We start from the raw sequence: 16,503 nt of genomic DNA, 5'->3' as shown, positions 1-16,503 counted from the left end.
TTATTTATTAATGTCCTGTTTCCAGTTTTATCATCCCTTGGCTCATTTACAGAGCAGAAGATATTAACACTCGTGAATACAATGATGATGAACCCAAGGATTTCAGACCACTCCTGTCTACTTGCCAGGGGCATTTTGAGTCTCATTAACATTGTGGGCATGGCCTTCCCATCATGACAGTTTACAATACCAAGATCTCTGAATTACACATTGAAGCTTCCCAGACACGACCTTCCCAAAGGGAGAGGTGGCAGTGTTGCACCACGAGGAATGATAACAAGAGCTGAGGAAGGGCACAGGGGAGCACAAGATGGGAAGAAGGGGAGACTCCATCTTATAATTAGAAGCTAGAGGTTCTCACAAGCGATCAGGATTGGATTGGACAGCGTCGTATAGAACAGTGGCTCTACCCTGGCTGCACTGGGACTTAGTCAGTGGATTGGTTTTTCTATTTTTTGTTTTGGGCACCAAATGTGTATTTAGTTACTGTACTTTATTGTGCTATGTATTTAAAGACATGCAATAGTAAATGGGAAATTGGGGGCCTCAAGATGTTTACAACATGGTGTGGCCTAGGGCAGGTAGTGAAAAGCTCTTTAATGAGTATTTTACAGCCACTATAGAAAACAGTATGGAGGGCCCTCAAATAACTATGAATAGAACTACCACATGATCCAGCAATCCCACTACTGGGTATATATCCCAAAGAAAGGAAATCAGTATATCAAAGGGCTATCTGCACAGCCATGTTTATTGCAGCACTAGTTACAATAGCCAAGATACGCAATCAACCTAAGTGTCCATCAAAGGATGGACAGATAAAGAAAACATAGTATGTATACACAATGGAATACTACTCAGCCATGAAAAAGAATGCAGTCCTGTCATTTGCAACAACAAGGATGAAACCAGTGGACATTGTGTTAAGTGAAATAAGCCAGTCACAGAAAAACAAATATGACATGTTCTCACCCATATGTGAGAGCTAAAAATGTTAATCTCATGGAAGTGGAGAGTAGAAGGATGGTTACAGAAGGCTCAGAAGGGTAGTTGGAAGGGATGAAGAAAGGTTGATTAGTGAACACAAAAATACGCTTAGATGAAGGAATACGATCTAGAGTTCAGTAGGACAATAGGATGACTATAGTTAACAATAATTTATTGTATATTTTAAAATAACTAGAGGAGTAGATTTGGAATGTCCCCAACACAAAGAAATGATAAATGCTTGGGGTGATGGATGCCCCAATAACCCTGATTTGATCACTACACATTGTATACTTATATCAAAATATCATGTGTCCCATAAATATGTACAACTATTATGTGCCATAAAAATTTCCTGGGGTTTCAGGAAAAAGAACCTGCTCTTCCTCTCCTTCTGTCCACTCGCCATCTAGCGAGGCCTGGAGCAGCTGGAAGGGCCCATGGAGGAAGTGGTGGCTGAGGTGGGTTCTGAGAATGAGGAGGATTTCTCTTCCTCTCTCCTTCTTCCTCTTTTCTAATCCTCTCCTTCTTGGGAAGCATAGATGTGGGCTGTGGTGAGGCAGCAAGCTGTGCTGTTCCTCTTCTGGGACATGAAGGAGCATGTTTTTCAGGGACTTGGGGTTCCAGAGGAACTGGTTCTGCTCCTTGTCAGCCCCTGGCACCACTGGCGCTCGTCATTGCTCTGCAGCGCTCATGAGGCAGAGGAGGATGTGAACACCCTTTCTGAGGCTGCGTGTCTCCGACAGGCACCCGGGGAGCTGGCGGCACTCAGAGGATTGGGTGAGGGTTGTCTCTCGGCCAGTGCTGGCAGTGGTGGCTTCCAGGGAGACAACTGATGGCTCTTTATTTATGACAGGAGTCCTGCTCAGTTTGGAGTAAGCAGGGAAGTGGTTACAGCAGTATTGTAATCAAGAATGTGCAGCAGAACCACCTGGGGACTGATCCAAATAAACATACTTGGGCTTCGCCTCTGGACGGTCTTGTGCTGACTCAGAAGCACCTGGACGTGTGTGTTTTGAAAGCCGTCCTCGTGCAGTTGGGTCCATGCTGCATCTGCCGTCGCTAACCGGGGCTCTGCAGAATGTTCCTCTCATAGGTTTGCCAGAGCCCATTGGTTTCCTAACATTATGGTCCAGATCAGATCATCCTACGCTCATGCTTACCATTTAACTTTAAAGAAATAGTTCGGCAGTGCCCTCACTGACATCTAATGCATGTGCCTTGGTCATGTATAATGTGATCTGTATGAGTCACTGAATCTTGGTACCATCATTATTGTTTTATTTTTATGTGTCATTGGCAGCTCCTGATTTTCGAGCTTACCTGATAGGCGGGCTTGTCGCCTTGACTGTTGTGGCTGTGTCTGTCGTGTGGCTCTACAACATTTTCAAGATTGATGTTGTACTTTGGTATAGAAATGCCTTCCATTCTACTGGGACCACGGAAGGTAAGTGTGCATAATCACGAAAAAAATGCCTCAAAATTGGTATCCTCTTATCCATATAACCATTTTAAATGCACTTGTTGGCAAATTTAGAGGAAGGAATCTCCCTGTAGCTTCCCATGCTTCAGAGAAAGGATTTGTCCGTGGTCACCAGCATCATCCCGGCAAACAAAGCTTGCAGGTTCTTAGGGCTCCAGTCCATATGTGTGCGGCAGCAGGAGGAGATCATCTTCTGGGCCCTACTTGCAACCAGGGTGCAAAGGTTCTCTCATGCATCCTCCATCCGCTGGAGGAAATTCCTCCAAGAGCAGAGTGCTCCCTGCCCACGGCATCTCTGCAGCACAGCGGTGCCTGCCTAGAGCGTATGTCATGGAGAGTGATGAGCTGCCTGCGGTGGTGGCTCTTTGTAGGCCCTGTTCTTGGTGCCTGAAGGGATTTAAGTCTCTCACTCTCAGTTTTGGAGAGAGATGGACTCAGGTTTGAATGTGAGTTTTCCATTTACTCCCTGTGTAAATTTAGATAGGTACGAGGGCTGTCTGGAAAGTATCCAGCCGTGTACTATGTTCCTGTTATATTGACAATGGCTGGATACTTTTCAGACAGCCCTAGTATTTAACTTTCTTTTCTTTCTCAGCTTTAGAAAGGAATAGAGGAAGGAAGGAAGGAAGAAAAGAAGCAAGGAAGGAAGGAGAGGAGAGGAGAGTAGGAAAGCAAGAAGAAAGGAAGGAAGGGAAAGGAAAGAATGGAAGGAAGAGAGGGAGGGAAATGATCAAACCCTGCTTCACCGAGTCTGCCGTAGGAGTGACTGAGCTGAAGTACAGGAGCACATTCAGCCGGGTCCGGGGCACAGGGATGTCGTTGCTTCTCTGGAGATCAAAGCAAGCCACTCCCCACCGCTGTGCTCTGGAGTCTTAGTCTGTGGTGCCCATGTCCTGCCGGTGCTATTTGACACAGAAATGCCTCCGTGTGAGCCTGAAACTCTTGAGTACAGGCATTTCCCACCATGGTGGTTGTAACTTTTTGTGTTACTTTCTTTTTTATTTCAGAATGGATTTGTTCTATTACGGCCTTGAAGAAAGTAATAAAGTCTGCTTTGGTGTCCCCTAATTAGATGGGAAAATTAATATAAAGCCTAAAGAAGCCTGTGCAGCTGACATGCAGAGAGATGCACACATTTATGCCTTTTAAGTCCAGAGACGTGCAGTGATAAGAGTGGGAAAGTGGGGGACCAGGTGTCCAGGCAAGGTGTAAGAGTCTCTAACGCACGGAAGAGGTCACTGACACTAAGCACCTGCTTTGCACCTAGCACAAATGGCACAAATTGTTGTCCCCATGTTTGATAAAACATAGATGTCCTAACATAGACTTTATTCCAAATTAAATTTCAGAATTCAAAACTAACAACCCTTGGGCAACATAGCAAGCAATGCACTCCTTTTTAACGGTAAAATTCGTTTGGGCCTTGCATGTCCAGCACAACATAGCCTGGTGGGGCGTGCGGTCCCTGCAGAGGCTGGCCCTGTCTATGCCCACCTGTGACTGTAGTCCTGCCCGGATCTTTGAGAAGAAGGCAATTCAGTCCACCACCACTTATTTTTTCTGACACAGATGTGAGTAGTTCGGCTGCTTTCTGGGTTTTGACTAACAGAGGCTTGCAGCGCTGTCTGTGGTCTTCCCAGAAGCTCTGGCCCCGTGGTGTGTCTCTCTCCCTGCGTCACTGCAACTCCCAGGAGTGTGAGTAGGGCTGTGACTTATCATTGTTGTGCAGAGTGCGTGGTGAGGCTTCCAGTGAGGTCGAGTTGGGCAAGAAGAGAAAAAAGGAATAGTGACTCACCCAGAAGGGGAGCCCCGCCCTCTGCAGGGACTGGGCTGCGGCCCAAATTCTGCAGCAGTGGGCTGAGTATTTGGAGATCGAGGCTGACAGGCAGCCAGTGTCCTCCTTTTCCTTATTTTTATTATTTATTGTTTAATTCAGAAAAGTGTGTGTGCACTTTGTGATTAAATTCTCTGCAGCTCCATCTATGAGAACTACGCTGTAATATCTCTTGGGTGTTGGCCGTAACAGTGAGCTAGTGATGAGACTCTGAGATTAGTCCCAGATCCTGTTTACGGCTTTGTTCCCCTTGAGGATGTCTTCTGGGTTATCTGGGCACATCCGAGTAATAGATGACAAATACAAATGAGGAAGGGAGAGCAATTACATCCTTCTTATAAGCTGTTCACCCCAACAAGGCTAGTTAAGCTTTATAACACAATTAATAGTTAGGTGTGTATGACTCACATTTTAGTAAGAGCCATTGAAAGGCTGAAGTCACAAGTTCTAGATATTCTCTAGCAAGTCATAGGTACTTTTCAAATTCTCTCAGGTGTGCATGCGTGTACAAGAATGGAAAGGCCAATTTACAAATATGTAAGAGAGATTTTTATATGCCTTAGCTTATTCCAAACAGGTCTGTGGAAAATGTACATGTAGGGTAGAATGGTTAAAACAAAGCAAAACAAAACAAGCACAGTGTACAAAGGGAAATCAAAGGTAGAAGACAAGTCAGGGTAGAGTTAACAAGTTTTGCACAGTTTTTAAAATTGAATTTGCCTTTAAAGCTAAAGCAAAGGCGACTCCAAGATTTATTGTGTGCTGTTCACAAAAACCTTTCAGTTGCTCATGAAAAACATGACTTTTTCCGGTACTAATTTCCAAAGGGAGATTCTTTTTTTTTTTGTAGGGAGTCCTCATTTTAAAAGGATTTGGTGTAAGGATTGTCTGCAATGGCATTCCCATGAAATGTAACAGCATGTTTTATGTGACTTTTCTTCTAGTGTCTTCTAAGCACGTTGGGACTAAAACCACTAAACCTGATGCAATTCAGTAAAAGTATCTGCGCGAAGGCCAGATTGAATGTGTCTGATTTTCCACTGGTCTGGTTTGATCAGGCCTAAAATTCAGTGATATCATATTGAGAGAAAGTAGGGAATTGAACAATCTTTAGGCACATTTCATAAATCTTTATACAAATGAGCTTTTTTATTTTTTTGTCAATAGCCAATAAGAGCATACAATTTTAAGGGAATGGAAATAAATTCTGCCCCTTTGTAGGGGTGTGGCAAAGTTCTGAAATCACATGTGGGACTGGAAATATCGCTGGGTCTATTTTAGGAAAATTCAGTCTGATGCAGTTGCGTAGGACTAATTTGGGATAAGCTTGGTGAAGTTTCCTGCTCCCGTTTCTCCTTTTAGCCACACCAGAGGGGGCGGTGAACCCGGCTTCGGACCCAGGCTGTGCACTTCCTCGCTGGGGCACGTCGGAGAGATCATGCAGCTGTGCTGGCCTCAGCTTCCTTACTCATAATCTGATGGTACCATCGTGTCCCTCACAGTTGGTTGCGAGAGGAAAAGGCAGGAAATGCCGGGGTGCTGTTGCCCAGCAAGGCTCTTCAAAATCAGAGTGTTGATGCAAAAGGCAAAATGACTACAACTCGATCTTTGGGCATTATTGGTCAGTAAATTATGAATTAGTCATCTGAAAGTGATGGAAACCCACTGCACTTTGAGAACAAGTCAGCAAGTCCCATTTCTATTCAAAAGCTTAGTCAGAAAGAAAGAAAAAAAAAATATTTAAAAAAAATTGGGGGCATTTTTATATTTGCGTTTTTAAAAGGTGCGAGAGGCCGGGCGCGGTGGCTCACGCCTGTAATCCCAGCACTCTGGGAGGCCGAGGTGGGTAGATTGTTTGAGCTCAGGAGTTCAAGACCAGCCTGAGCAAGAGCGAGACCCCGTCTCTACTAAACATAGAAAGAAATTATACAGACAGCTAAAAATATATATAGAAAAAATTAGCCGGGCATGGTGGCACATGCTTGTAGTCCCAGCTACTCGGGAGGCTGAGGCAGGAGGATCGCCTGAGCCCAGGAGTTTGAGGTTGCTGTGAGCTAGGCTGACGCCATGGCACTCTAGCCCGGGCAACAGAGTGAGACTCTGTCTCAAAAAAAAAAAAAAAAAAAAAAAGACACGAGACTTTCTCACTACCAGATCTCTTCTGTTCCTGAGTTTGGGCCACAGCAAGTACCTGTATCCTCAGACACTTTGCTTAGAAATAGGGAACATGGAACTTTAGCAAAAGAGAGAACACTTAGCAAGAGTGGTTTGTTTGTTTGTTTGTTTGTTTTATGATCAGAGGCAGTGGGAAAAAAAGAGAAACAAATTGAGAGAAGAGAGATACTAGTGGGCAGGCCCTGGGACAAGTTGGTGATAAGCAGGAATGTTGGCTGTAGGGTGGAGACCACAAATGCCGTATGTACCAGACAGGTTGCTCTGGTTAAACGGAGCACTAACTCGACCAGCCCTTCAGCAGAACAAAAGGATAAAAATGATCAAATTTCTAAATGGGAAAATTTAATTCCTTTTCCAGAAGTTCAGAAACCTATGAACTTTATGAAATGTTTCTTTTTTTTCCTTTTTTATATATAGGAAAAAAATTCTCTATCTTTGAAAAATCAAATGTGTGTCATTACGTTTTTTACAGAAAAATATCAACTTATTTGAGTGGTGGCCCAGACTAGTGACCTTTAAGATTCCATAGGAGTTTTTGCTGGGTTGGGTTTTTTCCAACTCCAGGCACAAATTAATTATACCCTTTGTACTTGCCCGATGATCCCACTTCATCGAAAAGCTGAATCTGATGTGTACCCAGCATAGATAGAACGTCTTTGAGCCTCTGTAAAATCAAGCTGCATTCGGGCATTTGGCCAGTGCTGACTGAGACCTCCTCCTCACCAGGTCCTGCTCCAGGGGCTAAGGGTAGAGCAGGAGGCCAAAGTCCCCACTCTCACACAGCTTCCTTTCATGACAGGGTGTGCACATTGTGCATGTGTATGACTGTACATGCGTGCACATGTATGAATTGGTGTGCATGCATATGGGTGTGTGTGCATGTGCATGACTGCATATGTGTGCATGCATGTGGGTGTGCAGCTGCACGAGTGTGCATGTGTGCACTTGCATGCATGTACATGTGTGTGCATGTATGCATATTACCATTCTCTGCAGGATGGCCAAGAATGGTGAGCAGAGGCCTGAAGGTTGGCAGAGATTGGCATAAGAATTGATGGAATGAGAAAAGGCCCCATGTAAACTGTAAGGTTCTGTACACATTTTAACTACTGCTATTTAGACAAAAACTAGAAAAACACAAGATTTTTGCCTTCTTTTGTTAATATTAGAAACGCCCTTTTCTCCAAATCTGTTCATCAAATGAACTGCCATGAGGAGGGAATAGAGAACAGCTCCTCTCTCAGGGACTGATTCGGTTGGCTTTGAATTTCCAACCATCCCAAACCTCAAAATCACATTTTCTAATGAGATGACCACAGTTACCTCTTCTCCCACTCAGTCACTCCAGCCCCGCTGTAATTCCTTATTGATTCATAGGACCCTCGAGCAGGGCATAAATATTCCCCTTCCTTTCCCTCCTGAAGCTGTTCCCCTGCTGCCTACTTACCCTCCACTCCTAGACCCTCACTGTTTTCTAAACCCTCCCCACTGTTGAAGATCCAGGAGCTGTCCCATGTCCTCTGTGAATTTTTTCCAAGAACTCCAGACTATGTGGAATTTTCCTTTCTTGCTGTCTCTGCTGTTCCATTAGCTATTGTCATCTCACAGTGCCTTGAGTTTTACTTCTGTGTATACGAACGATCTGCTCAGTGAGATCTTGTATCTCATTCGTCTTTGCATTGGCCAGCACAGGGACTGTTCTTGTGGTTGCTCAGTAAATTCTTCCTCATTCTGACAAGGATGACATGTACTGCTGGGTTTCACTTCTCAGCATGGCACAGCAATCTGCCCAGATGCTCTTTCTCTCCACAACACAGTCCACAAAATTGCAGTGACGGAATTCACTGATGGATCTAAATGAAGAGGAATCTGCCCATTTTGCCTGGTGCAGTTAGAACGGTCCTCTTTTGCACAAGACCTGCCAAGGGTGATGTGGGTAGAGTCTCCTGCTTTTAATTCTTGTTTCCAGCCACGTGACAGGGAGTGACGGACATAGAATCAAAAGACTTGGGGAGGAATTAGGGTTTGCAGAAATGATGCAACCTTTCCAGGCTCAGCTGGAGGATAAGACCACTCCTCCGCAGGCCAATTTGTGGGGATGAGATGTTGCAGTGCGTCAGTTCCTAGTCAGCCAAGTGAGCACTCTGAAGTCGTTGAACCCAAGCCAAAAGACGTCATGGTAGCAACTCAGGTTTTCACTTCGTTAACATGAGAGAATGTGGTAGGAATCATTCCATACGCTTGTCCCCTTTCCTTTGCAGATGGGAAGCTGTATGATGCGTATGTCTTATACCCCAAGCCTCACCAAGAAAGCCAGAGCCATGCCGTGGACACACTGGTGTGGAAGATCCTGCCTGAGGTGCTGGAGAGGCAGTGCGGATACAAGTTATTTATATTTGGCAGGGATGAATTTCCTGGACAAGGTGTGTTTTAAGTGAGGTGTAAAAACAACAAATAAAAAAAAGGAGAGCACCCTCTCTCTTCCTTCACTGTACTGATGGCAGCGACTTCGCTCACCTTCTCCAGAGAACCACAGGAGTCTATGGCCAGAGCCACCTGGCCTGGCCACCCCCCAGGCCCAGGAGATTAGGCCCAAGCCCTCTGCCCTCACGGGGCTCATTCCTGCACCACAGTGCCTGGGATTCCTGGTTGCAGTAACGTGAGTCTCACTTTGGAGTAAGGATGTGGTTGACCCATTCACAGGAACAGGAGGCCAGGGACGTCATCTCGGCCAAAAGGCTGAAAGGTGACAAGTAGTCATTTGTCCTTATGTCACTGAGACTAACTGCTGAGTGTTTAAATATGTACATCAGGTCATGTTTCAAGCTGGTTTTATAAAGTCCAACCCCACTCACTCTTCCCTACCTAAATAAAATGGAAGTTTTGTATTTGCTTTTCCCATTTTACAGGAGTGTGGCTTTGGGAAATTCAATGAACATCTCTGAACCTCAGTTGCCTCATCTGCAAAATGGGGACAAGTATGCTTCCCTGACTCAGCTGAGAGAGTTAAATGAGAAGGGCCCAGTACGGAGCTTAGCACGCATTAGATACTCCACACACCGGTTCCCTCTTGTCTCCTTTCTTCTCTTTCTTTGAAGTATATACAGTAAAATGGTTGAAATCTGAAATAAACCTTCTTTCCTAGTCACTAGGAAATGTCATACACTCACTTATTCAACAAATGTTTATTGAGAACCTCTATGTGCTGGATGCAGTTCTAGGCACTAGAAATACAAAAATCAGCCAAACAGAAGACCTGTCCTTGGGGAGGTGACAGGCAATTCTTATATCCTACAAGAGGCATCTACAGACCTGACAGCATGTGCAGAGCTGGGTATTTAAAGAACTGTCCGCTCTGTCCCTAAGCAATCATCAGAGCATGCTATTTCCTTTCTACTTTAGTCATATAAATCCTGGTCACTTAAATAGCTATAAAGAACAAGAGGAAAACACAAACACAAGATTAATACAATATTTGATACAACTACATTTTTCCTATCCTTTTAAAATCTATTTTTTTAAATGTGTTCGTCATCTAATATACACCAGACCTTCAGCTAGTCTGGGAATAGAGTCAGGCATGATGAGACCCTTGTTGCCTGGGGATAGTGACATACCAACGAACCACACAAAAACGTGATTCATGCCCACAAAGGACCAGTTCTTCAGGGAAAGCCAGGGAGGTTTCACAGAGGAGGTAACAAAGGGTAAAAGTCTTTGCTACTCCGTTCCTGACCAAGCCATGTTCATTTAAACCCTGTGTTCTCAGAGCCTCTCTGCGGTATTCTCGGTGGCACTGTGATGTGGGCCGTTTTAACCGTGAGCTCTGCTGAATCTTCTTTCTCTGCTTCCAGCCGTGGCCGATGTCATCGATGTAAACAGCAGGCTGTGCAGGAGGCTGATCGTCATCCTGGATCCCGAATCGCTGGGCCCTGGCCTGTTAAAGAACATGTCGGAAGAACAAATCGCCGTCTACAATGCCCTCGTCCAGGACGGGATCAAGGTCATTCTGATCGAGCTGGAGAAAATCGAGGACTACACGGCCTTGCCGGAGTCGATTCAGTACATCAGGCAGAAGCACGGGGCCATCCAGTGGAGCGGGGACGTCACAGGGCAGTTGCAGTGTGCAAAGTCCACGTTTTGGAAGAAAGTGAGGTACCACATGCCACCCAGAAGGTATCCGCCATGTTCTCCCATCCAGCTGCTGCAGCCCATGCCCTGCGGCCACACGGCAGGCGGCGGGGAGGACAGTGCCGGGCTCTTCACCCACTGATGGACAGTGTGTCGTCCCGTGGTGGCTCACACCGGAGGAGGATGCATTTCATGAGGGTTGTCCACCCCCGAAGCTTGTAGTTACGGACTTGCGAGAGGGTCTGTGTTTGTCGTTGTTTGTTTGTTCCTTTGCTTTGATCAGTGCTATTTCCTTAGGGAGAGACGTGGCTTCTCCAGGAGGCCCTCCTCAACCTGGTGGCTCATGGATGCTGGCGGGTACTGGCTGAGCACCGGGGAGACACAGCACTTCCGCCCCTCGGGAACAGGTCACAGGGGGTTGTGGAGGTAGCAGTTGAAATGTCAGGAAATTTGTCCATGACACGGCTCCCACAGGGCCTGAGATGGGAGCCTTGGTATCAGGGGGTGGCAGGAGAGCAGTTGGGGGCTTGGGGAGGGCTGGCGAGGGTGGCCACACTTAGTCCTCGCCTGTCCAGCGTGATGGGCCTGGTCCTCAGGCAGCGTCTGCTGTGTCTGTGTCTCTCTCCCTCTGCCAGTGCTGAAGAAGAGCTGCGACCACGGTCTTAGCACGTTGCTACTGAAAGTGACTTAGAGGTCACCTAGACCAGTGGGCCTGTGCTTTGAGAGACTGTCTCTGTCAAACCAAAGTGAGAAAGAATTCGTTTCCTTTTCTTTTCAGACACCTATGCAACCAGAATTCTGAGCAGCATGTGAGAGACGCAGTTAGCACACAGAGATGATATAATTCTAGTCCAAGGAAAGTGATGCCAGCTTCTAATGAGCCAGTGCGCCCTCATCAATGTGTGGTTTAACAATTCACAGTTTTTTAATACCAAAAATGAGCTGTAAACCCTCATCACTACTTTCCAAGATCCTAGCTTGAGGAAATTAGGAATAGTCCAACCCTTGCAAGCTATGGTTGGCGACACTGAGGCTTAGCGAGTGGCCTTTATTAAGGAGCGACCAGTGGGGGCTGGAATGGAGTCGGCCTGTGGGCAGGCCGGGCCAGGTGTGGTGGGAGTGGGGGCAGGAGGGTGAGCTAGGAAGACTGTGGCCCCGGATGGAGCAGGCAGCAAGACGGGTTGGGGCAAACTGTGCCCCTCGTCCACAGGCGGTGGTTGGTGCCCAGTGTCCGGTGGACTCTTAGGTGCTAAGGAGCCCACTCTTCTCTTTTAAGAGTTTATGTTGCGAGGTGACATAGCATTACACATTTGTTTGTCATCCTACTTGTCTATTACCCTGACTTGACTTTGGGCCACTCTTTTAATTGTGGTAAAATACAGGAACATGAAATTGCCATCTTAACTATTTTCAAGCATACAGTTCAGTGGCATTAAGTATGCTCACCTGTTTTGCAGCCCTCTCCACCATCCCTCTCCAGCACTTTCTCATCTTCCTGCACTGAAGCTCTGTCCCCATTCAACATTAGCATCCCAGCCCCTGGCCTCAGCCCCTGGTGACCTCTATGCTGCTTTGAGCACAAGGTACCTCATCTGCGTGGAATCATACAGTGTTTGTCCTACTTTACCTGGCTCATTGCACTTAGCATAATGTCCTCAGTGTTCATCCGTAATATTTGCTTTTTGTTCCATTATTCTTACCTAGTCCATCCCTCCCTTCTTCCTTTCTTCCTTCTTTTTTCCTACTTGAAGGGTACGGAGAGGATAGCAGACACTTGATCTCCGGACAGCCCCATATGTGATAAGCTCATCAGCGGCCTTTGTAATCAGATGTTTGTAATTTTTTTGCATCTCAGTTTCTCTCTCCAACACGAGGATCATAATTTCTCTTGGAAGATTCGCTAGTTTAATTAAAATAAGCTGTTTCTCCCAAGTGGAAAACGATCGTCGCTGATCTGTTCCTCACTCTGCCCCCTCGCTCCCCACTGGTCTTTGCTTCCCTGGGTTGGTCTCTGGAGACTGTCTGCTCGTGTCTGGCTCATGAGACCTGGCCATGCCAGGGGACCATCTGAGAACAGTTGGCACCATCTCTGGTCATTTGACCCCTGGGCAGTAGAATCTGGACCACAATGGGTAAGTGGTCACCAGCTTATGGTTTGGTGAATCCCTCCGCCATTCTGATTTGGGGGTGTCCCCAGCATCCTTCCCCTCCCCTCCCAGATGTTCCCCGCCAAAAGATGAAGGAGGCAGAAGCAGCTGCAGTGTCAGGAGAGTGGGACAGAGACTGGGATGTACCCTCTACAAGGGGCTCCTGGCCTGCCTGTGAATTTTAGAAAACAGATTCTCCAGTAACCAACCATTTATAAATGAATGACCGAGTTCATAGGACATCAGTCCAGGCTGTCAGCTAAAAAGGAAGCCAACCTGTCAGAAGAAAAGGTAGCTTCTGGAAACCTCTGAGGCCAGCTCTGTTGGTGAATTCTTTAGCTGGAATTTTATTTTTAAGTCAAAAAGCTTTTCTCTTTCCCATTTGTGTCTTAAGTTTCTTTTTGTTGAAAAGTATTAAAGATGTATTATTAATGTAATAATATTAATGAACGATAGCAGCACATTTAAATTTTATTTTTGTTAAAATGTATTTTGTGTCCTATGTAGGAGCTCCTTTTCTCAAGGGGACAGCTGTCTCACGTACTTGAACTCCGGGCTGGTGTTCTCAGGCTTGAATAGACTCTCCTATTGTCGGACCACTGCTCTGATTTGGATTTGTAAAACACAGCCACACATTTTAAAGGACAGATAAGGTTTCTCGGACAGCAGTAAGTTCTGCCCTTTCTGACAGTGGCTCCCCTCGGATAACTTGCTGAGAGCCGTGTGTATCTCCCCAGAACAACCTGCACACACATAGCATCTTGGCTACAACTTCAGAAGGTTGACAGACTTAGTCAAGCTCATTTAATGGGACCTTATAGCAGGTCTAGAGGCCCTACTCTAGGCAGTCTTTGCTTCTGTATTCATAGGATGTGATCTCAGAATTTTACAAGATTCTGCGTAGAAATCTAGTGATCAGCAAGTTGGATAAGGGAGTCATTTGGAGTCCTCCTAAAAATTATTTGGGAAATAGCACAGATTGAGAATTTTAGTGATATTTTAACAATCCGTCTTCCCAGCTGAATGCCACAAATGAGCTACAGGTCTCCTGAGACAGTTCTTCTTGGTGTTTCTTGAGTCTTGGACCTTATCTGTTCACCCCAGTGGGCTTTATTTGTTTCTATATGTCCCATGGCGTGAAAAAAATTGGGAAATATCGATTCTGTTTTACCACGGGAGAAACTGAGGCCCAGGAAAGTGAAGTGGCTAACTAGAGACACTCAGCAATTTGTGGCAGAGTTAGAACAGATACCTTGGACTTGTAACTGTGCTGTGGTTCTGATTTCACAGCAAAGTGTGCCAGCCCTTAGTCGCACCAACCAACGGTTGGAACTAAACGGATAGTACTGTAAAAATCTAGGAACTGACTTCTAGAAGTACACAATTAAGGCTTCCGAGTGATTTCCCATGATTTACTCAGGGCTTTGGCAAGAGCTTACACATTTTTGTTTTGTCTTGTCTTGTTTTTGTCTGGGAGTGGACAAATCAGTAGCATTTAGGTGCATATGGGATTTAACATTCAAGATTGAGAATTTCTTGCATGAATTTTATATTTCTTGAATGGATGCTTCCTAACTGCTGGTGACTTCAAGATGAATGAGGTCAATGAATAAGGCTTTGTCTCAATTACTCATCTTCCCTGATTCCTGGGACAAATTCATTTGAGACACACCTCTGGCCTGAAGCACAGCCAATTTTCCCTGGAAGACTCTGCTTCCCTCCAGAGCCCCCCAGAATCTCTGTGGCAGGAGCTCAGAGGCACTCTTTGGTCGGGGTGGTAGCGGCAGAGAAGAGCTTGAAGTAATGTCGGTGTAGCCTTTTCCCTAAAATGGAGACCTTGTTAATTACCCACATCACAGAATGGGTTGAGTCCTAAGGGAGAGTTGGGGGAAGGGGTGTTGGAACTCCTCCCACCTAACCACTGAGATCACTCGATTTTATCCACCAGGCAGTCCTCCAAACGTGCCTGTCCACTGTTTCACACCTGTTCTTCAATCTTTTACCTGGGCAACTGAACACATGACCAAGCTGCTAAAGATCAAGAAGTGTAAACTTCATACCAAGTAGTTGCCATTCAGAATACTCAAATTCCCATGTCATTTTCAAGTTTATTATCACAAGCTTCAGCACTTTGAGTTTAAAAATTTCTACTAATTTTTCATGAAATAATAGGGACACAATATATCAAAAATACAAATAATTAAATTAGCCTGGCTTCACCACTGAAATGTAGGCAGGTTGGCAGGTAATGGCTCAGTGGCTGGTTTCAAATTCAAATTTACATAAGAAAGGTTTAGGTGTTCAATGACTGATAACCAAAAGGCAGGTTGTATGACCCCTGAAGGCCACCCTCATTGCTCTCCTGTTCCCTGGGGTGAGCCTGTGAAGTTATGAGGTTGCTGGGGTCCTTGAGGTGGCCCTGGTGCTGCTGGGGTGACCCAGGGGCAGGGGCTGAGCCCAAGTAGGGCTGAGAGAAGGGACTGGTCAGAGACAAGGTGACATAAACACAGGTGCTGAGTCTCGCGGTTACCTTTCGGTTCACCTCCCTCCTATGACTGAGTCAGACACAGAACCCACTTCCTCTGGTTCCCCCTCAAACACTGTGAGTCTGCTCGTGAGAAAGGCCTGGGGAGAGACTGAGTCACAGCTAATAAAGGGTCCAGGAAGGAAAGATCTTTCCCCAGAATATCCGCCGAGATGAGGACGCACGTGTGAAGGTGCTTGGCGGCCCACAGAGACCTGGAGGGGCTGTCCTACCAAGGCGGGGAGGAGGGAGTGGGGGCCGTGCCCCTCCGGGCCTCCCACGCCTGCGGGCACCTGTGGTGACTCAGACCGCTTCCTGCCGTGTCAGGGTCAGCTGACCTTTCCTCCGCTCTCAGTACTGCTTTATATTTATAAACGTTCCTCCGACGCATGCTGTCTGGTTGATAGATCCAGGGCTGTGACTGGAAAATTAAGAAAGTGGAAAATTCCTCCCTGGTTTCCTTCTACGATCAGAGGCTATTCCACAGACGACAAACCCGCAAAGTCGGCTTTGAGCTGCTGAGGTCGGCCTCTGGGAGCTGCAGACGCCAGTCTGAACTGCCAGAGGCCACACATCTCAAATGCAGTTACTCTGAGGTCCCTGGGAGGCAGGAACCCCTGCCCTCCCACCCCCAGAGCGCTGCCGGCTGCGCTGCCTGCGCCTGGACGCCGTCCAACCCGGTCTCCAAGGCCGTGCGTGGAGAGGGCGCTCTCTCCACTTGACAAGGACCTTGGAGCCCTGCCTATTGTTGGCCAAAGTCACCTTTCCTCTGTGGTTCTCTCATTAAAGGTGACAGTTGCCACTGCTCACCTGTGACGCTCTGGCACAACCACCTTGAAAAAGTAAGAAAAGAGAAATGGAAGGCACAGGGCTATTCCACCTGATGACCTGACCTTCCAGGTGGAGATTTTCTGGTCCCCATGTGGGTTTCCTGCTCAGCCTCCATCTCCTGACACCTCAGAAAGGGAGAGAGCAGATCTGTCCTGACCCGGCTCGCGAAGAAAGACATGTATTCTCATACTGGCTCCGACTGGACTGGCTGGACCGAAGGAGCGTGACTTGCTTTGTTCTACGTCTCCTCTTTCTTATATCTATTTCCTGCTGCAGGGTGAGGCTGGGTTGGGATTCTAGACCCCAGCTGAGCTCAGACTTAGAGGGGAGGTGGTTGGGGTGAGAGCTGGGGCCGTCACCTGGTCGTGCTGGCTCAGCTCAATGTGGAAAC

The 16,503-nt window shown here is 46.6% G+C and overlaps 1 protein-coding gene across 1 annotated transcript in view; it reads left to right on the top strand.

The window, feature by feature from the left end:
• IL1RL2 (interleukin 1 receptor like 2) overlaps positions 1-10,752 on the top strand; it is a 45,027-nt gene extending 34,275 nt beyond the window's left edge. Inside the window, exons 9-11 of the mRNA XM_069493855.1 lie at positions 2,291-2,434; positions 8,741-8,902; positions 10,334-10,752. Of these exons, the coding sequence (XP_069349956.1) occupies positions 2,291-2,434; positions 8,741-8,902; positions 10,334-10,752 (725 nt within the window). The remainder of the gene's footprint in view (positions 1-2,290; positions 2,435-8,740; positions 8,903-10,333) is intronic.
• Positions 10,753-16,503: the final 5,751 nt, after the last annotated feature.

Source organism: Eulemur rufifrons, chromosome 19 (genome assembly GCF_041146395.1).
Source record: "Eulemur rufifrons isolate Redbay chromosome 19, OSU_ERuf_1, whole genome shotgun sequence".
NCBI classification, from domain to species: Eukaryota; Metazoa; Chordata; class Mammalia; order Primates; family Lemuridae; genus Eulemur; species Eulemur rufifrons.
The sequence above is the reverse complement of the archived record's forward strand: the minus strand, read 5'-3'. Positions and strand labels throughout refer to the sequence as shown.